Source organism: Triturus cristatus, chromosome 5_2, assembly GCF_964204655.1.
Source record: "Triturus cristatus chromosome 5_2, aTriCri1.1, whole genome shotgun sequence".
Lineage (NCBI taxonomy): Eukaryota > Metazoa > Chordata > Amphibia > Caudata > Salamandridae > Triturus > Triturus cristatus.
Genome location: NC_140588.1, coordinates 890,891,117 through 890,914,835, shown reverse-complemented (window position 1 = coordinate 890,914,835; position 23,719 = coordinate 890,891,117). Strand labels below are relative to the sequence as shown.

Below are 23,719 nucleotides of genomic sequence, written 5' to 3'. Positions count from 1 at the left end.
TGCCCCAAACTTGCCCAAAGAGGCTAAAAATCCATCTGGCACTACAGGCAAAAGAAAGGGGTATGGGTCTTGCACTCTGGCTTTGCCCACACCCCACCCCAAAGGGACAAACCCGTATTTTCCCCACATAGGTGCAAACAGGAGGTTTTCCCCGAGTTTGCCTTTGGGTGGGAAGAAATCCCACTGTTTGACAGGAATGTATATTTGTTAATAAAATAATGGGGTGGGTCTTGCCCATCCTAACATCAGGCCCCATCCTTACCCCTAAAACCTCAACAGTCTTTCTGCTACCCTGTCAGGTAAAGCATCCCATCCCAATGGCAATCAAGAGGGCTTTTGGGTGCTGTTTTTACACAGGGGCCAGGAAAGAGTGGTTAACTCTCAATATCGTCCCACTTGCAATAGCGAACGGCAGCACCTTTTGGGCTTGAGTAGGCTGCCACCTGGAAGAACCTACTATATCATTTTCTTACCCATAGTGCACATATGTATTACTCCCTACCTAAGGTGACACTACCTCTGAACATGATACGTGACCTCCTATAAGGAGCAACCCTTCCATGCAGTATGTTGGTCTCTTTCCCATATCAACATGGAGTTGCTGTTGCCTAAGTACAGGCAGAATTTACATTACCAGACACCCTTTGCACTGTGAAAGTTTATTTAGGTTTATATTTATTTACCTATCCATGTATATTCCCACGCTGACCTCAATAGAAATCATAGCTTCAAGCCGTATTCCAGAAACCTCAGTGACTTTGCCTACAGAGTTTGTGTATTTAGTATTACCATTTTGTTGTATCGCATTGTACCCAGGTCCTTCAGCTTTTTAGGTTACCCATTATTTTGTAACAGCTGTGGCTATCTGATCGTGCCGGGCCACGACTGTTTATAATTGCATTAAGAGTGCAGTACCTTATGTAGCTAATAAAAGTCCCTTTACAACTCCACAGGGAAACCTAGTAACAGTCTGTGGTAAATCACCATTTCCTTTCTTTATGGATTTTTGTTTATTACTCATGCTACTGCAGGGATCCTCTTCTGCTTCCTTTGCCGATGCTGACTGTGGTGTTTACTTCCGGTGCCATTTTTGAATGTTTTTTTTAGACTTAGTCCTACTTCAGTGCCCATTATCCAAATAACATCGAGATTTTTGTGGGCTTCCTTGAGTGTATCAATTATGTTGGGGCCAGTATGCCATAAATCCAACTTTGTTGTTGAGGTTTAGTTCATTTTGATTGTATTATTACTAGTCTTCATATCTAAACTGTTTTAAATGTGCCCCACTTTTGCATAATGATATGTCAAAATGTACATCATGGGGCCGGTATGGCTTGGTCAATTTTGATTTCATAATTATTAATCCTCACGTCTCCACTATTTTTAAAAAGTGGATCAATTTTGCATAATGATATGTCTAAATCTATATTATGGGGCCAGTACAGGCTGAGTTTCAGCCACTCCAACTTTATAGGTGATAGGATAAAAAAGATGGCATTAGTGGGTTGTCCTATTAAGTTGCATATTTATATTCCCGCATTCATTTTAGCAGCTTGCTACTGCCAGTCAGGATGAAGACTGGCACAGCCGTGCTTGCCTTTGACAGGTCTGCTGTATGGGCGCATACTGGGTCCTATTAAAGTGTTCAGGTGGCCGGCATATGGCCCCACCTGAAATATTAGTACACTGCCTTAAACTAGCCCTAAAATGGCAGGAAGATATAAGAGTCACAGTGGAGAGAGAGACCCAAAGTAAGACAACAGTACTCTGTTGAGAAGTCAAAAATGCCACGTACACTAACAACATGCACTTAAAATGTCCCCCAAAAATGTAAATGGCAGTTCTGACTCAACGTTAAAACAGTGTTGTGATGGTGCAGTACCACAGGCTGTCACTAGGTGTTCCTTGGGACCTCTTTTGGACAAATATGGCACTGCACCCTGCAACATGGCTTGGGAAAGGATATGGTGCAGCGGTAAGAGCTGCCAACTGGTGAGCTGGGGATCCCAGTTAGAGTCTGCTGTCAGGCTCAACATCCTGTGATAATGGGCTCATTGTTTAATTTCCCCAAGCCCATGGCTAGGTGCGCTATATAAATAAAAATGACTAATGTAAAATAATATAAATATTTAATGCCGAGATCTCAGAGCGGGCAAGCAGTGTTGTTGCAGGGTGTGGGAGTACACACACAAAAGGAGTTGAGGGCACCACACTGCAAATTCTGCATAAAGTAATGAAAAAAATAAATGAGCAAAACAGCAGTGGCCTCGGAGGGGTGGTGGGGGCCTGCAAACAGTGTAGGGTGAGGGGGAGGCAAGGAAGATTAAGGGACATGAAGGGACCGAAACAGTGTTGTGGAAAGGTGAGGGCGAGACACAGAGAGATTAAGGGACATGAAGGGATCGAAGCAGTGTTGTGGAAGGGTGAGGGCGAGACACAGGGAGATTACGGGACAAGAAGGGATCGAAGCAGTGTTGTGGAAGGTGTGAGGGGGAGGCATGGGGAGATAAAGGACAGCAAGTAAATGAAGCAACCAAAGTTTTATTGCACAAGGGAGGCCAACTAAAAAATAACCTAAACATTAAGAATACATGTAAGAGGGGCAGTCCTCATGGGAGGATACAAAATTCTGAAATTCCGAATACACTAAGTGTATTCACCAATGAAAAGCCAGCATTTCAAAAGGCCAGCAACCGGAACCAATGAAAAAGATGGTTGTTTCTTCAACCCCATATCCTAGCTACAACATGTCTCGAAGAGACAGTGCAAGCGCTGCCAATGAGAGACCTAAAAATGGCTTAAACTCATAAAAAAAAGACTATTTGCATAGGTAAGCAAAATGTACACATGCAAATAGCTTTATGAGTTGAAACCATTGTGTCTACTGTTACTCAGTAGGTTGTGCATACACTACAAGTAACAGGAACAGCCTAATAATGAATTCATAGACTGGAAGCAGCAACTGTGACAAAAAAAAACTGTGACAAAAAATAATACAGTACAGCATCTATAGTTGTTTTGGGGACTAGAGAGGATTGCAATGAATCTCAACTGAATGATCAGATCAAAAGATTATGTGAGCCCATATATTAACTCCATGATAGACCGCCCATGAATGGGAATATGGCAAATAGTATTAACAGGTTCCATCCTCTTTATTTTTCCATCCAAAATCGATCTTTAAGGTAGCAATGACTCAAGATGGTCTACAATATGTTGTAGGGAATTGGAGTGTTAATCCCCGATGTGGTGAGGCAAGAGTGAACTGTGACTGAACTTGCAACCAATCCAAATAATCTAGCCCCCATAGGTAAACTTATTTCTGTGAGCAACCCCTGGAAGCCTCCTCTCTTTTTCTTAGCTTAGTATACATAGCAAGACCCTCCTCAGAGAAAATGCATGTGATACATACACATATACAGTAGTGAAATAAAGAACTTAAAAAGCCTAAAGTAAGTTAGTTAAAATGAACAAAGTGTAGTGATACAATTATCACAAATACAAGACAATTAGATATAAGGATCAAACATTATTGAACAAATGGTTTCACGAAAAAGTAACGAAAATGTATGCAATTGTCTTTGTTGACTCCTACAGATTGTTCCGAGTTCTTTACTGGGCACAAAGTGATATGTGCAAGGGAATGGAAAGTCGTGGCAAAACACATATGTACGGTGATTTTCCTTGAGGGTCAGATCAGCAAGGAAATCACAAACCCCTATGTGATGCTAGGGACAGGCAACAACCACATAAGCATAATGACAAACTGGGAAGAGGAACTTGACGTTGAGATCCCCGGGAATACTTGAAATGTTGTATGGACAAGAGCTGTAAAGTCCTTTATGAATCTCGGTTGAATCTGCATAAACCTTGGGAGTGATTTTCGATTACTCTCTCACTTTTGACTCTCAGGTCAGCAGGACCGCCAGCTCTTGGTTCTGCAACATTAGAAACTTGAAGAAAACCTTTGCTCTTATCCCTCCTGAACTTGGAGAGGCAGTGGTCATCACCTCGATTACATCACGCTTAGACTATTGCAATGCTTTGTATCTAAACATCAAGGATTCCTCGCTGAACAGACTTTAGGTTATTTAGAGGATGCGGTAGCCCGCCTTGTCCTGAATGTGCCTAAGCATCTCTCGATAAGGGAGGGCATTTGCGCCCTTCACTGGCTGCCAGTTAGAAAGCGGGTGATATATAAAGCTCTTTGCATGGTCAACCTGGCTTTTCACCATCAAGGGCCTGTGCTTTTCAAACTGTTCCAGTAAATGACTGCTCAGATCATCCTATCTCAGGAAGGTGACTGTCCCCAGATTCTGCAAAGCCAGGTGGGGTGGCCACTCCTTCTTGGTGGCAGCAGCTAAATTATGAAACACTTTACCTATGCATATTGCAGCTATGGAGTCTTTTTCGGTGTTCCGGAAGCAACTGAAAGCCTGCCTCTCTTCTCTTCCGTGAGTGTAGTTCCTTGATCTCCTTCGGTTGTTTCCTTACATGCTCTAGCACATTGACACCTTCGGATTTAGTGTACTTTACAAATCTAATTTCATTCCATTCCTTTATATGCACCTACTACAAAGAAAATACATGTAAAATCTTAATTTGCTGGTACGTCATCCTAATACGCCTGCATGCGATGATTGGCTCTCCCAATGCGTGTCAGAGGGGATGTGAAGGTCGTGGAACTATTACTCACATGTGGTGGACTTGTCCCAAAATTCTATGATTTTATGCCTTAGAACTGATAGCATTTCACTTTTCTCAAATCCACAAATGCTGTAGTTGGGTTACTCAGGAGAAGATCATTCACATGCTGTTGGGGTAATTTTGTCTAAAGCACAAGTCTTTTAAGTTAGCAGACATATATGCCTTTGTATTGAACTTATAGAACAGGTGAGATTCAGGCTGAGTATATTTTGTAAGCCATAACTGCTATAAGAGGTGAGATCGTAGGGATTTAACTTAATTGTTGGTAATTGTAGCCCAGTTTACCTCCATGCAGCAAACCTGAACTTGTATAGCCCTTCCCTATCAAAAAGTAATATTTAAGGTTACACTCTATATAGCAGTAATATGTCCTGCAACAGAGCTGGTAGGAGGACTATTAAATCTAAAACCACATGCTATGTTTTGCTCTTACTTCCTACATCTGCAATAAATGCAGCAGTGCAGAGGTTGCGCACACATGGTGCTGCCTCAACAGAATGACAACCATTGAACCGTGGAAAGCATTTTTTAGGACTTTTGGCAGTGCCTGTTTAGCAGATCAAATCATCACATTTTCAGGTAAAAACTATACATGGGTGCCAAAAAGATACAGCGAAAATATTAATGTCCTCAAACCTTTGTATTACAATTAACTGTAAATCCTTTCAATTTAGAATCCTCACATGTTATTTTATGCAATCTATGCGATGCTATGCAGTGATGTTATATGGATGCTGTTTTCAGTTGCCAGGTGTATATAAATTGCAAATACCCGGTGCCATCGAATCGAATGTATCGCTTTTGTGCTGGTTTAAGCATCTGTGATGACCTGTGTCAGCTCATGCTGAGAAGCACTCACGTTTCTGTGCAGCAGCTTTGGTAGTCTTTACTTGAGACTCTTGCTAGGCCTGAAAACGCTTCTGAAGGTCCTTTAATGATCACCTGCTGGAAGTATTCGTGTTTTTCTGTAGCAAGGTCGCTAGTTTGTATTTGATCCTCTTATTAGAAGTGAAAATGCAATTGAAAGTTCTTTAATGCTCATATAATATTGAAGTTGAACGCCTTCATTGATTGACAATTGCAAGATAACAGCGGGTTTCAAATGTCATTGTAGACTCCGAGCGATGATAAAGTCCAATCGAAGAACAGCTCCTCATCAACTTCCTCGTTCACATCCTTCATCGATCCGCGGCTCCTGCAGATCGCACCCCCCACCAGCCCCTCCAGCTCCTGTGAGTGATGCGCCGCGCGCAGGCCGCACTTGAACAAAATGCTACCTGGTAAATTGGCTCATTCCATTCCTCTATTATTTCTAGCTTGTAGCTCGAAATTGGAAACACCTCGGCGAGAAAATGCTCGGAAAGGTTCTGTCGTCAATGTCAACCCAACAAACATCCGCCCCCAAAGTGACAGTCCAGAAATCCGCAAGTACAAGAAGAGATTCAACTCGGAAGTGCTCTGTGCTGCCTTATGGGGTAAGTATGACAGCGGGTGCTTTCAAAAACAGATCCTGCGGCGGGTTAAAGCCGCTGTCGATGAGGGGGACCGTCATTACAGAACGTCATATTGGAATGACAAATCCATACTTGCAGATATCATCTTTGGAAATTCTTACACGGATTGTGACTTCCTATTATAGGCGGTGCATTTCCAGAGCTAATGCTACCCCACCCAGTGTTTTTGCGGTCTCTCTACAGATGGCTTTAGCTAGCTGTCACAGACACCATTGCATACCATACTACATAAAGTGGGCTTTGGGGCAGCCCTTGCACATGATTCCATGGCTTTTTTTTCTATCTCAGTTCCCTACTTTTCAGTGGATGTTTTTTTCTCGCTTTTCTCATGTTTGTTCTGCCCCTGGTGCATTTCTTTTCTTTACTCTCACTTCTGATTGGCTAGGTTTCAGATGTCGTAGAACTATTTCTTCTTTCAATTCTCATTTAGCACTCCAAGTGAGTGCATGTTCTGCATGTCCCCTCCCCTCTCTGCCTCCCCACACTCTGTTTCCTGCTCCTTCCTCTCAGTGTTTTTTTTAACTCTTTTATTTTATTAACCAATATGGGCCCTCTTTGCTTTGACACACCCCAGTCATGTTTTTCCCCATCTCTGACACTGGACAGCGAAGTGGCTCGGTGTCGGCTCTGTGTCCACTCTTCTGGTTTTCTTCCGTCCTTTGGCTCTCACCAACCTTTCTCTCTCTCTCTCTCTCTCTCTCTCTCTTAAGGGTGGAATATTCAACAATTTAATCATCACACATGCCTGAATGTTTCTGTGCCATGCAAGAAGCCACTGCTCCCTGAATCCTTTACATCTGCCCGGTTCCTTCCGTTACAGCCCCAAAGCATGGATGTGTGTCCTAAATGTTGATTTACAGTTATTGACTACTGAAACCAGCTAATGACTATTTAAAACACTGTGTGAAAACCCACTCGACTAATATTTTAACATACTTAATGAAGTATTTAAATAAGATCATACACAAAATAAAAGAGCATATCAAAGAAGTGTTATATAGCTAGAATTGAACACAAAGCAAATTATGAATGAGCCATGTTTCCACTAGTGTCACTCACCGTCGTCATAGACACCAGCTTCACCGCCTTCTGCCTAAAGCCGTGGCATGTCATTATGACGGGTGCCTCCCCCGAGGGTAATCAATGTCCAATGCAAGGGTGCCACCACAGAGGTTGAACAGCTCCTTTGAGTAGCATCAGCTGAAGCAATCAAGGAATTGCCAACTTGGGGGACCAGTACATCCTCCAATTTATGGCAGAGCTTCTGGGGCGTCTTACATCTCCAACAGCACATTAACGCTTTGGTCAAAAGCACCAACTACGTATGAGCAGATCTACCAAATCTTTCATCCCCCAGAATGACCTCAAATAAGATGTCCAGACTCAAGCCATGTCCCACCAAAACTGTAGGACATCAATTTTTATGGGGCTCCCGGTTGTCGGCACCGCCCCCTCGAAGCAGTCCTATATGCAGCAGCTAGGTGATCTTTGACACCAGGAAAAGTGATGCTACACCACCAGTTCTAACCCAACTCAAATGTCTCCCTCTTTCAGCGTGTAGGATCTTGAAGTCTGCTGTGTTATTTTCAAGGCTTTGAAGTTGAATTTGCCAATTTGGCAAACAAATAACTGGCTGCACATCTCAAGCACACTGTGCATTAAACCTACCCCCTACATTGTCAAACCCTGCATATTGTCTCAATTACAATTAGGATCGGCACTGGGCGTCTGCAACAACCTTGACAGACATTTGAGAAAATACCCTTCTCTGTCTTCCAGCTTGAAGAAAGGTCTCCTCATAAAACTTGTAAGCATTCTCAAAACATTTGAGTACAATGAGCTTGTAATTACAAATTCTCTGATCCCCCCGTGCTTCCCCACAACTCCTTCCTTATTGTACATCCTTGTTTCTCCTTCCACCTGTAATTGTCAGCCTCTTCGTTTTCGCCCCTCTCTCCATGCCCTCTCCATTTCCCTCTCACTTCTCCTATTTCTCCAGCCATCATCTTAATTGTCTCTTCCTATTTATCACGCTCAAACTTCTCGGAATTATTGATCCCTAACAATACCTAATCTTGTATGAAATTAAAAAAAAAACTTTTGAGGCATCGCTCAATGGACTCAATGGAGTCACCTTGACTTCCCGGCACTGAATCCTCTTCTCCTCCTGCACAATGCTTCTTTTCTCATCTCGACTACATATAGATGAACGCAGCTGAAGGAATGTGAAATCACAGGGGAAACTATTCATGAGATAGGACTAATATAGCTAAAAATTAGGACTATCTGTTTCCTTGTTAGAGGCTGAAAACTATGCGCAATATACCGGAAGGTGACAAAATAAAAAAAAACAAGTAGGAGTCCTTTGCAGAACAGCCCCGGTTTTAATTTTATTATCCACTTGGGCTGCCCCTCATGGTGGCATCCACAGTTGTAATGAAGGCCACTGAGAATGCTCCCTCATTCATATAGGTTAAAATGGCTACTGCATTTAACCCAAACAGGCCATTCGCTAGAGTGCCAAATCAGGGCTTTACACCACTATCCAATCAGTAGGGCGGAACGACATAGAGGCCCAATGAGACCTCTGAGCACGTCTGTAGACCGACTCACCACGCTGCCGTATATGTATTCTTATGCCACAAAATAGCTATTCACATGCAAAACCGAAAAAGAGAATGAATAGTTGAACCTATACCACACCCAATTTGGAGACAGTTGCTCATAACTTCCAAGCAGTTCATAGACTCAGTCACACACAGCAACAGCAATCACCCACCGAGGTCAAACAAGTGCTTGATTTGAGCTGGTGGTTTACGGTGCTCTGCACTGGCACTTAATAGTCAACACTGGCACTTATGGGAGTCTGCCACATGGTGGCGCCGTTTGTCTAATTTAGAGATGAGCATAACCACAGTTTATTAATTCAATATATGTTAAAAATGATGAATACCTTCTGCCAAAGCAGTTCTTATAGCTTTGGGAGCCTAGAATAGGCAATAGAATTGTCTCAACTGTAGGAGTGTGATGGTTAGTAGTTGTGTTGTTACTATAGTTGACAGCGCTGACCGTAGCAATGGGCAGTGCAAGCAGAAGTGACCTCCTGATGAGAGCCCTGACACCGATATTTTTTTTACAAATTAAGCACTGGGTTAATCACAGTGAGCTTTAAAGCTGCACCTAGCAAAAGGAGAATATGTGCACCGATTTAGACACTATCTTGATGAAGAATAGAATTAAGTTTAGAAGAAGCTAATACAGTTGTTATTTTAAAGTCTTTTATCACTAATGAAGGAAGGGCCACGTGTTTTACCCTTAAATGCCTAGAGTCCAAAGTCTATTACTTTGTTGGTGTTCACAATTCTTGCATTGTTTGTCCATGACCACGTCACTGACATATAACCTATTCAACTCCTATCTCTCAACATTAATTCACACCCTACTCTTGTATTAGTTAACTTTGATGCTTTCAGCTTTGTGAATTCAATGAAAGCAGATAACTTGATTTCAGGCATGAATTGGAATTAAGCCTTCAGAAAATGTTTTAATTCAGCTTGGAATGCTGGAATATAAATCTAAACTTTTTGAGAACCCTTCTTTCTCAAAGGAATAACTTTACTTTTATTTCTAGGAGTAAATTTGCTGGTGGGGACTGAGAACGGCTTGTGGCTGCTGGACCGCAGTGGTCAGGGGAGGGTGTATCCACTGATTAGCAGAAGGCGCTTCCACCAAATGGATGTTCTGGAAGGACTGAATGTTCTAATCACCATTTCAGGTGAGTGTCTAACCTCCTGTGGAGGTGTGAGCAGCTAATGAGACAGATGAATTAGGTCAGGACGTAGGTTACTTATTGCAGATGCAAAACAAGTGCTCTGACAGGCAGCCTAAGATAACTGTAGGACACAGAATTGTCATTCTCACCTTTACAACAACACTATTCGAGCTTTCCCGAAAGCCTTCCAAAACTGATTCTCAGGATGTTGTACATGCTGAAGATTTTACATCATTAGAAGTAGCTAAAAAAAAGAGCTTGGCAATAATGCTTCAGGCATACGAAAGAAGAAAGGTACATTGTAATTCACGTTTGGTGATAGAAATGCTTCTGTAAATGTCCATTGTCTATCTGATTCTTAAAATTATATTTCTAAAGGATTTCATTATTGGTGCACCGGAGACATTAGACATGTACTTATAAACTAGTGCTCAAGATCACACTATAGTGTTCCCAAGGTCACACGATCAGGAAGTAGGGACACCTGGATTCCAGTGTTTGTCTCCTGGGCCCACATCCAACAATTTTATCTAGACCAGAGCTTGTGAATTCCACGCCGGTATGAGGATACACTTGTTGCACACTAACACATTCTAATAAATAAAATTATACCAGAATGACAAAAATCCAATCAGTAGAACCAGAGACATTCAGTTTGAAAGTTTTAAGTGAAAATAGTGCATAAAGCACAGAAGGCCACTCCCGATCATCTGGTAGTGGTAGACTGGAAGATAGTCACAAGTTCAAGCCAACCGCAATGGAGCACTGGTTGCATAAAGGGACAAAGTAGGTCGCGGGTGGTCCTTGCTGTAGTGTGAAGATCCGGTTGTCCCTAGAGCTTTGTGTTGGTGGTTGTTTCGGAGTTTTGTTGCTGTAGCACGAAATTCAGGTCTCCTGATGTCAGTCGTTATGGACGGTTCTTGTCGGTGCAAAGAGGAGATTTCTCAGGAGCTTCACGTTGGCCGTCATCGTGGTGAGAACAGGCCTTTTCGCGGTTGGGAAGAGCCCAAACTTCAGAATTTTTACCTTTTCTTGCAGTAGGAGATTTTGCTGGTGCAAGCCAAAGGTCCAAGACCTGGGTGGCACCTCTTGGGGATCAGAAGTCACTCCAGCAGAGGACAGCAGCATCGCTAAGGCAGGTTTAATTGCAGGTCCAGTTGCAGGTCCAGTTTTAATAGGTCAGCTTGGCAGCTGCAAGGAGGCAGCTGACGCTTGTTGTGTTTCAGTAGTGCATACAGGAGGTCAGTCAAACGACTCTTTGTGTAGGATTAGTGATTATTCACTTTGTGGTATTAAGGATGAGAACGAAAACCCGATAACTCACTTTCCCCATACTACAATAGGGGATTGCCAGAATTAAATCTTATGTGGCTTAGACATAGCTCTGGCAAATGATATGGTGAATCCCTCAATTCCGCTTACTCCTACTTTTAACGGTAGAGGAAGGTTAAGCATAACAGATTTTATTTTTATTTGCTCCAAAGCTAGATTTCGAGTCCTGAATTTTAAGACCCATGATATCACAATTAGTGATCATTATCCAAACAGCATTACCCTAAATCTTCTGCAGAAGCTAGATAGGCACAACACTATGAGGACCCTTGGGCAAAACACCTTGATTCTAGATAGGCTTAACGGCTATTCACTTAAGTGGGAAAAAGTGGACCCATTGGATATCACCACGAGTGTTGTTAAAAAGTCACGAAAAGCGATCGAAAAATGTCTTGATCTGGCCACCTCTAATGAGAATGTTATGACCAATTTCGCGATCGTAACAAAATCAATAAAAGAAGCCCTTCAAGTTAAATTGAAAAACAGCAAGCCTAAAACCACAGGATGGTTTGATAGCAGTTGTACCAATGCATATAGAAAATTAAAAGCAGCATTACATAAAACAAAAAGGGATACTCAGGAAATTGTTACTCTTAGAAGGGAATACAATCGGGTTATAAAACTTGGGAAAATAGAACTGAAAAAGGATCTATGGGCTCAACTCCATAAATCTTGTATCTTAAGAGATAGTGCAGCTTTTTGGGCAGTTATAAAGTCACCTTTTTGGTCAGATCCTAGAGACAAGCCCAAAATTGATGTCGCGATAGATGAACAACTATGGGTTGAGCATTTTGAGCGGACTTTTGGCACCCCCCATAATGGGCAAGAAACACATAATGTACAGGTCCCAACCATTACTGAGTTTAAAATAACCCAATTTCCGATTGCTCTTGATATAACTCATGAAGAAGTGGAGGTTGCAGTGATGGCTAGCAAAAATGGAAAGGCCCCAGGTCCCGATGGGGTCCCAATAGATCTTTTTAAATTCAACATGGACTTCTGGACCCCAATCCTGACCAGAGTCCTACGAGCATCCTGTGCTGTAGGGCTTGTGGACTCGTGGTCACAATCCATTCTTGTTCCCATCTTTAAAAAAGGGGACCGCCAATCCACCTCTTCTTACCGTCCCTTCTCTTTGCTGGACTATCTGGGGAAAGTGGTGGGGCGAGTTATCCTAGAGGGACTCCAGCAGTGGGCGGATGATAACAAGATCATATCAGATATCCAATTTGGGTTCCGAGAAGGACTTGGTACTACTGAGCAAGCCCTCAACTTGTCTCTTTTGATGGGCAAGTACGTAAACGCTAAGGGGGGGCTTTATATATGGCGTACATTGATCTGTCGGCAGCTTTCGATTGTGTTCGTCATATTAAGTTATGGTCCACTTTATCGGATTTGGGGGTAGAGTAGTCTCTTGTAAATTTTTTGCACGAATTATACTCTGATTCCACAGCAAGAGTGAGGTATGGTGTTGGGGGGAACTAACGGCGTCGTTCAGGGTAGAGAGAGGGGCTAGGCAGGGCTGTGTCCTGGCCCCCTTTCTCTTTACTCTCTATACAAATGGCCTGGAACAGGATATGGTAGAAGGGTGCCAGGACCTGCCTAGTATTAACAATCACCCAATACCGGCCTTACTCTACGCCGATGATGCCGTGATTTTAGCTCGCACCCCCTTAGAATTACAACGTGCCCTTGTGAGATACAGCACTTTTATGGCCAACCTGGACCTGAAAATTAACATTAAAAAAACTTTTGTTATGTCCTCAGGTTCCAGAATTAAGAAAATGAAGGCTATTTTTATTGGTAATGTAAAACTTGAGAGCACTAATACATACCCGTATCTTGGAATTGTAATAGATCATAAAGGTTCCTGGAGGCAGGCTATGGAGTCGAGAAAATTGCTTTTTATGAGGGCAACAGTCGCGTTAGCTAATTTCTCGAGGAAATTGGGAAGGAGGCCTCCCATTGAACTCATCGAGCTATATAAAGCTAAATGCGTAGCCATTGCAACATACGGGGCCGGTGTGTGGGGGTATGGGAAGGTTGAAGCCCTACAAAAGGTTGAAAATTGTTTTTTAAGGATTCTTCTCGCTGTCCCACAGGGTACTGCGATCTATTCGTGCCATTTGGAACTGGGTCTGTCCTATTTGACAGACCTAGTTAAAATCCAACCTCTTCTCTTATGGCACCGTATTTGGTCATCAGATAAAACTATCTTCTGCCAAGGGTTTATTCAGGACTGTATTCCCCTAAAGAATGCTCATAAGATTGGATGGATAGCCTACATTAAAAACTTTTTGTTTGACTTGGATATGGCGCATTATTATCATACTCCTAGCCTAATCTCAGAACTCTCTAGAAAAGCCTTTAAAAAACACTGCTTGACGCACTTAGAAAACCTGAGGCTCACCAATGAGGCCAGCAAAATAACAGTCCAATATATGTTATTAATTCAAACAACCTTGTCCATCCAACCCTACTTAACTTTTAATCTTTCCAGCTATGAAAGATTTTTGTTAACTCGGTTTAGGTTGGATATTTTCCACCGTCTGGTCACTTTTCCAATGACTAACGACTGGGGAAAGAATTTACAAAGATGTCCCTGTGATGATGTCTCTGCCCAATCTACAATCCACACAATCTTATTTTGTAAGTTTTACTGTGAATCAAGGAAACGTTGGCTTATACCGATCTTAAAAATTATGGGTTTTCGAAGGTGTCGCATCGCATTTCTCTCCCTCCAATATTTGGATGAAGAATGTTCTGCTAAAGCCATAGCTACATTTTTTAAGTCTGTCATCAGACAAAGGCCAAATGTAGACTAAGCTGAGAAATGTATTCGTCAGGATTATACTTATTTTTACTAGCTGTATAGCTTAAGATGTTTTTTAATTGTTTTTATTTTTGTACTCTATTAATTGTGAAAATCGTGATAGCTGTAGATGATTTTTTTCATGTGTGTTTTACTAGAAGAACATATTTTTTAATTTCAAATTATTTCATTTGTGTAAATTCTTTCTTTTAAAATGTACTTTTATGGGTTTTTGTTTTTTTCAAATACATAAAAACCGAATAAAGGACAAATTGATTGATTGACTCTTGGAGTCAATCTGTGTAGTCTAGGCTGAAGGTAACCAGACTCAATCTTCCTTCTAAATCTGCAAGGCAGTCCTTCAAGCTGTAGGGCAGTCCTCTGGCAGCAGAACAGTCTTTCTTCTTAATCTTCCACAGGTCCAGGAGAGTTCTGATGAGTGGATGTGGAGATAAATATTTATACCTGGTGCTAGCCTTTGGTGAGGGGTGTCCTACCCCTAACACTGGTTATGGAAAGTTTATTCCCTTTCCCTGGTCAGGCTCCAAACTGAGGTGACAAATGGCCAGTCAGGCCTGGTGTCAGCTTCCCTTTTGTGTCCAGGTGGCAAAGCCCTTTGAAGTATAAGTAGGGCTGGGTAGAGCCCCACCTCAGTCAACCTGCCAGGATAGGCCATCCTGTCCACCCCTAAACTCCCTTTGTGTCACTGTCTGGAAGCTATACAGAAACCCCAACAACAGAGCCATTCACAGTTATGTGACCCAGGACACTGGCAGAAGGCATAATTGTCTGGGACAAGAAAATACCTACTTTCTAAAAGCGGCAGTTTCCGGATAGTAACTCACAATCCGACTTCACCATTAAAGGGGATTTTAAATTATAATTCATTTAAGTGTAAACTGCATATCTCAAGCTGCTTCCTATCTGAAGCTAGCATTTATTAAATGTAATACAATAACCCAGTGTTAGTCTATGGGAGAGAGAAGCCTTACAACAGTGAAAAGCGCTTGTAAGAGTTTTTCACTACAGGGACATGTAAAACTTCAACACACATGTCCTACTTTTTTTTACTACAATGCACCCTGCCCTATGAGCCTTTAGGGTCTACCTCACGGGTGACCTATAGGTGTTAAAAAGGAATGTTTAGGAATGGTAAAATGTTTATTTTGCCAGGCCAAAATGGCAGTTTAAAACTGCACTACAGACTGGAGTAGCAGGACTGAGACATGTTTATAGTGCTACTTCAACTGGTGGCACAATGAGTGCTGCTGCCCATTAGTAGCCTTTAATTTATAGGCCCTAGGTACATGTAGTACCATTTACTAGGGACTTACAAGTAAATAAAAACGTACCAATCAGGTGTATGACGAATGTACCATGTTTTAGGGAGAAAGCACAAGCACTTTACCACTGGTTAGCTGTGAAAAAGTGAACAGTCCTAATGCCAACATAAAGCTGGTTCAGCAACAAAAACAACAAAATGTTAGGGGTGACTGCAAAAAGAGCCAGGTTAAACAATATTCCTTTTGTTTTCAGTCATTTCTAATAATAATGATCCTTTTACATTTAACGGAGATACATGTGATTTACAGTAGTTTCAAATAACATGTAAATGTTTTTTTCGCAAATGATTATATTTGTTACTTTTATTTGGCAGACAGAAGATTACTTGAGAGCACTCATAAAAATGAAACTAATTCCATAAACCAGGTCACACAATTCTGTTATGCATTTATGACATCAGCTTTATGGGCTTGACCTATAAATGGTAACAGTATGAACTTTTTACTGCAGTCAATTAATTCCTAAATCCATCAGTGCTTTGCAAATATTCAAATGTTCATTATGATAAGTTGTCTGAAAGGCCAAAGCTAGAAAACAATCCCTTTTTGATGAAAACGAGCTGTAAGTTTTGTAACATGCTGAATAAATCAGCATTTTACCTTCATTTTTTAATTTTAGAAATGGCAATTTCCTGCTGTGACCCTCCCAAGCATCCTTTAAGCGCAATGCATTTCAATGAAAAGTTCAAGAAGAACCAGCACCTTTGCTTATGAGGACAACACCCCCATCAAACCTTTGAAACTAGGCTAGGAGCTTAGTGGCAGGCAGTGACATAATGGAGAAGTGGCATAAGGTGGTAATAGGGGCTTGCTTTGTTGTCCTACTGTGGTACTTGTGAGCTGACAAACCCACGGGCATGGGGGAACTGGCTGTTTTGCCTGTTGAGTTTGTGCATTTGGCATGTGTTTTGCCAAATATATTACGAGTAATGGTCGGATTTTGGCAGTGTAATAAATATTTTTCGAAACTAAATCATTGATTTCCTTGTGTGCGTGCATGTGAGGTCATGTGAATGCCAGGGGTCATAATCTCTGGCCCTGTGGCTGTGATGGAAAGTCTCCACAGGACATGTTACATTTTATAATGTTTGCAGTTTTTATGTGGTACCGAGTGAGCTATACATCCTTCCAATCTTAAAAAGGGCTCATTTTAGTCAGGTCCGCCGGGGACTTATTTATTTACAAATGCTTTTGGGAGCTATTGTACTTAATGTTCTTACTTTTTTTTAAAGCTGCTGTTAGGCTTAGAAATAGGTGTGATCAATAGCCTTGGGTGCATAGGTCAACTCCTGTTTCTGTAATGCCTTTTATAGGAATTTTCTTCATAACTATGTTGGTGGGTTTTTAAATTGTTTTAAATTGTTTTTTTAATTTGCTTTTATCTATTTCTTAAACAACATTCATTGTAACATTTTGAGGTTGGCTTTTTAACTGATGTATATAAAATGATGTGTGGCACATCTATGGTTTTTAATTCTAAAGCTGAATAAAGTTTTTATTTCTGTTGATGGATTGAATGCTTCAGTGTATAAATGTATACACATGGCTGTGCAGTGTGATGGGTGATTTTAACCTAGAGGAAAAAATTCTCTAGAGCGGTCCCATACAGAAATATTTTTCTGCTTATAACAAATAACCTTTTATGCTTTTTCAAATCGAAAGTATAAAACCAAAATTTCTATGTTCTTCTTTTTGGAAAACCAGGAAAAAAGAACAAACTGCGCGTCTATTACTTATCATGGTTGAGGAATAAGATATTGCGCAATGACCCAGAGGTTGAGAAACGCCAAGGCTGGGTCTCTGTGGGAGACCTGGAAGGGTGTGTCCACTACAAAGTTGGTAAGTGTCGTCATTTTATGTGTATGCCTTTCAGTGGAGTTTTGTACCATTGTTCTTTGAACCTCTTGTCCCTTTGAATAGTAGCAATGATAGAAACAAAGTGAATAATATACTTCTATAATATATCACTATCCTTTTATTATTTGGAGCATCACTTGAGTAAAAAGAGCATGTCTACTCTATTGTCAGGTTAGCCATAGTCTTTCATGGAGAAGGGGGGAAAAATCATGAGGCCACCCTACAGAATGTGATGAGGACCCCTGAATCTCCCATATCTCATAGATAATCACTGGCCTTGGGCTTCATTGGGGGCGCTGAGGAGCTGCCTCTTGCCTGCAACACAGGGGCTGCAGGGGCCTGTGTTACACCCCTGCTTAGGGAGACCAAAAACAGACATTGTCAGGCAGATAAAGTATTCATGAGCAACGACCAGAATTTGTACAGGAACAAGAAAAGCGAGGAACAACAATGCTTCCTTCAAAATGCACTGTATATTATCATTGTCACATAGCATAAGTCTGCAATGAGAAAATAAATAAAGATCTTGGCTATAGCCAGAGAAGTCGCCAGCCATCTGTGCCATGTGTTGAGAAGCTAGTCCCATTTGTCATGTCATGTAAGATGGCTTAGTCTGATCTAGGATGTGGGGGCTGCTGTCTGGTGCCCATGGCACTATGGGCAGCAGACAGCTGCACCAACATCCTAGACCAGTTTCATAGAAGCTCAGGACAATCTCAGAGTATGCACAGCAAAACACAGTATGAAGCAGTTAGAATGTTGGAGCAGCTCAGACCGTCAGAGCCTCAAAGGCAACCAGAACTAATTATGAAAAACTGTACGAAAACTTTAGCCAAGCCTCCTGAAGAAATTATCATGAGTACAGAACAGGGTCTACCAATCACCAGCAGTGTAATTGTGGTGCAATGACGTTTGCCAGTGGAGTCAAGAGATCTGTTCCCTTAACTTGGAAAACATGTGGTCGATTAGGAGGCAAACAGACCTGCAATCATACCCTGAATGATCCACAGTAACGAGTTAATGACTGATAAGTGACAAGGGCATGGCAACAGATACAGGCCTAAAGTGTTAAAGCCTCTCATAGGGTGTCCTCAACTATCAAACTCTGGTGTAAAGGCTGTCTACAGCTGGGTTTACTCAGCAACACAGGCTGAGAACTATGTGAGTGCAATAAAGAATGGGGCCAAAGGTGCACGCAACATGGCATGGACTGGGACACTGCTGGCAAGCAACCCAGAGCATATGAACAAGGGAAAATTCTTACAACACAATGATCTTGAGAAACATGGTAAACATATATGTCGTCTCCCATGAAGCCAGCATAAACAGGCATGTAACTGAAAACTTATTGAGACATATTGATAACACAGTAAGCACAAGTCATTAGGAGGCACTACAGGAAAAACCATGGTGTGGTAGTGGAGGATTCAGGCAGGTGGCCAAAGCATAATGTCATACAAACTCTGAAAGGAGGATGAATGCACCCCTACAAATGGTCACATTTTTACCAGAGACTTAGATTCTTTTAAGCAGGGTCCTGGATTTTTCTCTATCTTTGTGATGTTATACAACAATTTTCTTCAGTCTTAGTGCTTTCTGCCAGGTAAGCAATCCAGAAGTCCTGGGGCTATGCTTAGGCATCTAGACTATATTATAGACAGTGCCCCGGAAGCGCAAAGGGCATGTGCACCCGCTTTGTACACCCCCCAGGGCACTCTGGTATTATTAAAGGCAGCCCTCTGGAAGGGAGTAAGCTGTCCTATTGACATGCCCTAGACATGCCCTTGCAGGAAAGTGCAGTCCCTCACTGCATCCGCCTGTAGCAGCTTTGATGCAGCCGCTCCGTATTTCACTTGATTGCGCTGCCTCCAGGGAAGCACAAGTTTGCAGCTGTCCTTAGAGCAGCACATTCACTATAGTACAGCCCCTGGTGTGTCATCACACTGTAAACAGGGGCAGCAGGTGAAATTTGAAAGTGGTAGGGCGTAAAATGATTCGGCATACTGCACTGTAGCGAGCGAGCGACCCTGAACAACCTAAAAAGGGTTCGGGGGGTGCTCCCCGAGAATTTGTTTTAAAAAGAGAGGGAAAATGGTGCATTTTCAAGTAAATTTGAGAAAGCAGGAAGGTTAATAAAGCAATTGTGAAAGTGCTGTTATTGCATTAATAAAGAGATGTCATATAACATAAGTAGCTGCTTATTCAGTATAAACACAGAGCTTCATAACAGACTTCGGATACAATGCATTTCTGAGTACCTCACAGATGTTTTTTATTTAACAAACAACTTAACTGGTCGTAAAGTAGCAGCATTCAATATATTGTTTACTTTTTGTAAATGAAATCAGCACGTCTCTCTTTAAGAGCAGCAAACTTTTCAATAACTTGAACGTTAAAGTCTGGGATTTTTTTTTAACTAGCTTGCTCTCTATAGAGAGCATTGCCAACGCATTCAGTCTTTCCTCAAGCATGGTGTTCCTCAGGAATGTCTTAATCCTCTTTAAGGTGGAAAAACATCGTTCTGACTCTGCTGTTGTCATAGGAGTGGTAATGACAATTTTTAGTAAAGCCACTGTCTCTGTAAGTGACTTTTCCATATTAAGTTTATGTATTAAAGCCAGCAAAGGAATGGCACTTTTGGCCTTCCGGTACACAGGCATTGCGTACAGTAAAGTCAACTCAGTTCTCAGCTCCTCTTTTTTGAACATAGGATAAGCTTCCACAGCCTCATTCAGAGCACGCTCAGGGAAGGATTCATCATATTTTGCAAACTGTTCACTTTGCAATAATGTGGCACTCACCAAATGTTTTGTGAAAGAAAAACGTTCTTGTGCCTGCACAATTACAATTTCACAAATCTCCTTTGCAATTCGGACCAGACCGGTGATGTTTTCCAGCGGTTTGAAAAAGTAGAATCCTCTGTCAGTTTGCTGTCTAAATTGTCAACCCCATCTCTCACTTTGCGTATGCTTTCTACAAACATAGTGGTATATACTGATTGTATAACATGTCGACAGATAACATTATCTCATGAAATAAAAACAGAAAGAACTGAAACTCTCTGTCTTGTAGTGTTCTAGCAAAGCCACGGGCTTCAGTCTGACTTTTGTAATCAAAGTCATCATTGGCATCTATGGCGTCAAAACATTTCTCAAGGTCCTCCCTATGTTCATAGATTAGGTTGACTGTACATATGTTAAATTTCCGACGAGTTGAGGATCACCTTGGAACGCTTTTGTCCACAATCTCATGAAGTGCTTCCGTTCTTTTGGGGGAACGTGAGATGAATGCTGCCATGCCTCCTGCATCCTGAAAGAAAATTTGTGTCTCAGTGAACTTTGATACTGCATAATAGGATTAAGTTGGTGGGTGTAACAGTGCACATAATGAGCATTAGGGTACACATCTCAAATTATTTTCTGTACTTCACTAAGGCTTCCACTCATTACGGACGCACCATCATAGCTTTGTGCGGTGAATTTTTTTTTTGAGGCAGTTCTGGAAAAATTAAGCTCAGTTGACGCAGTATAGCTGCAGTAATGGTTTCTGCACTAGAGTCTCTTAAATGTGTGAAACCATAGAACCTCTCCACAACTGCTCTGTCATTGTCAAGGTACCGAAACACTAATACGGACTGTGTTTTAGTGGCCACATCAGTGGTGTCATCAGCCTGAATAGCCACAAAGTTTGTGTTTTGCAACTCTTGCACAATATGGCTTCTCATAATTTCGAGCATACACTCAAGGAGTTCATTTTGTATCGTTTTAGAGGTGCCCTTAAAGACTGTAGCACTTGCTAAATGTGCTTCCATTTCCTTGTCTATGCTTGCTATTAAATCCACAAGGCCTCTGAATATTCCAGGTTTTGAGGAACTTTCTGATTCATCATGGCCTCACAATGCTAGTTGGAAAGCACCACAGAAACGAATGCAATCAATTATTTTGGATAGAATCTGTCTGTTCCTATCAACTGCTTCATTGTGGTTCTGTATTGTTTTGCGGTATGCATCGTTTATCTGCTGCTCAATCGGTGTGTCTTCCCCCAACATTCCCGTCAGGTTTTCCATATGCTTTCTTGTGTGTGCATGCTTCTTTATTTTTTTAGACAAATGCTTCAAGTCTGTTACTCCTTCATTTGTCCAAGAAAACTCACCACCAAACAGCAAGCAGGGGAAGCAGAACAGAGAATTTCTTAAGGGGCACCCTGTAAGCCAATCAGCTTTTGTATACCAGGCGTTTGAGAATGTACGTGTGGACAATTTTCCTCTGTCCTGGAAAGTTTTCTGTAGTTTTATGTCAGGCCGATGAGGTCCTAATTGCTGTAAATGTAGTTTCTCTTCAAGTGGCCGTGCCTGGAATGACCTTGAAATTAGCTGTTCTACTGTATTCATCATGCCGATGCTGGCCTTACCAATATTAAAGAAACCTGTCAATAATCAAAGTACAACGTATAAGGTGCGGTGCAATAATATCAAATTTCAGTATAAATACAAATATCTTGTGCAGTATCGCAATAAATCTCCAACAGCTCCCCTTTGCACAACATGACTGCTAAAAATACAGCCTTACTGGCTGCTGCCTCTGTGTGCCATAGTGGTTGCTGAAGGCACTGAAACAGACACTGCTTGAGGGCCTTGAACAAGATAAGGGATAGATAGTGCCTTTAACAACCTCTATTGCCCAAAGCACAGGGCTAAGGCTATTAGTAAATTCCATCCACTGAGAGGGTACAATGTTCAGAATGTGCACCCACCCCAACCACCATGTAGAGTGACCACATACATAGCCCTAACTCCAATGTAAAAAAATATAGCATCAGTTTCCTTATCTTTAACACTGGTGTTTGCTGGATCGTAGCCAGGTTGAAAGAGCAGCAAAGGAGGTTGGGGCCTTTTGTTCTTCGCCGAAAAATTGCCCAGAAATTAGATAATGGTTGTTGTCACTCAGGCTTTACTAGGTGCTGAAAATAAAAATATATCAATTTGTTTTTGAAACACATTAGGGTAATAATGAAACAAGACTGGGGGAAAAAAACATAACGCTCCAATTTTTACCTTGCAGTTTGCATGCAGCTCTTAGATGACAGTTAATAGCTCACTGTTGTATGTTAGGATTTTAACTTACAAACTGCATCTCTCTGACAAAAGCAGTGACTCACTGACCTATCACATCCAGTGCCAAGGCAGTTTCAGATAGAATACACAGTTCTCAGCAACTCCATCACTAGATCATTATTTTTCCTTGTGAGAACTGGCGATGCAATAATGCATTTTAGGTGCATGATTTAAACATTAATGTGTGCGTGACGACGCACTTTCACCTTGGTATTTTTGGTATGAAAATATTTGACAGTAATGTTTGTGTTTTAGAGTGTGAACTGCCATGATCTGCATTTTGACTACTACTAGATATTACGTTAAATGAGTCCATGGCATCCATCAATGTGATACATTTATTGTTAGTCTAGTTTATACCTCTTAGCAGCGCTCAACCATGCCTAGGAAAGGGAACCTTGGGTGAGGCTGCACGCAGGAAGTGTAGATCTGGTATTTGTGCATTATAGGATACGCACATTCATGAATACGCTCCTGTTATGTCACAGGGTCAAAGTAAGTGTACGAATAGAATTCAAGAAAAACTTGCACTGCCCCGAATCAAAGGTAAATTGGACCAGCTCTTGGGAAATTAACTATGTGCTGCTGCTTTTGAAAACTGCCTCTCCGCTGCCTCGAGGACAAGGTGAGTTGATGTTGGTTGAAGGCTCTGCTGCCCCACGTCATAAATATCACAACAGTGCAGTGCAGGGCAGGATAATGTCCGTGCTTGGTTGCTTAACCAACATTGGTCAGAATAAGGGACCAAGGTCAAGGCTTGGATCTAGGTAGTGCGGCCTGGGCATTGTCGCTTTTCGTTCCGTGGCCAGCAGTCAAACATCTCTTTAAAGGGCATGGACGTCATTTAGGTGGCGGCGGGACAGACTGACCTATCAGCAGGGCATAAGAGAAATAGGACGCGGGACGCTCGTCCTGTTAAACACGTGCTGGGCCGTCTAATAATGGCTCTGAGTGCAGGCCAGGGCTATGGCTATGGAACATGTACGACATTGTGTGAGTGCCCAGACAACAGGGAATCAGGATGCTCGTCCAAATAAGAAGGCAGTAGGGTAGGGTCGCACACTAGTCGGAAGGCGGGGCAGGGGCAGTAGGAAAGCTCGGACAGCTACAGGGCAGAAGGAAACAATACAGATAAAGTGCATGGCCTGAAGGAAACCTGAACAGGATGGGTGCAAATGTCAGGAACGGAACCATTAGACAACAAGTGCAGCACCGGGCCTGGAATGAATTTAGTTCAGAACAGGGTTGGGGGATGGAGAGAACTGTCAG

General features: G+C 41.9%; 1 protein-coding gene across 1 annotated transcript in view; it reads left to right on the top strand.

The window, feature by feature from the left end:
• NRK (Nik related kinase) overlaps positions 1–23,719 on the top strand; it is a 1,057,838-nt gene that overhangs the window by 841,689 nt on the left and 192,430 nt on the right. The window contains exons 23-26 of the mRNA XM_085608036.1: positions 5,822–5,939; positions 6,024–6,182; positions 9,853–9,996; positions 17,185–17,319. Coding sequence (XP_085464162.1) covers positions 5,822–5,939; positions 6,024–6,182; positions 9,853–9,996; positions 17,185–17,319 — 556 coding nt within the window. The remainder of the gene's footprint in view (positions 1–5,821; positions 5,940–6,023; positions 6,183–9,852; positions 9,997–17,184; positions 17,320–23,719) is intronic.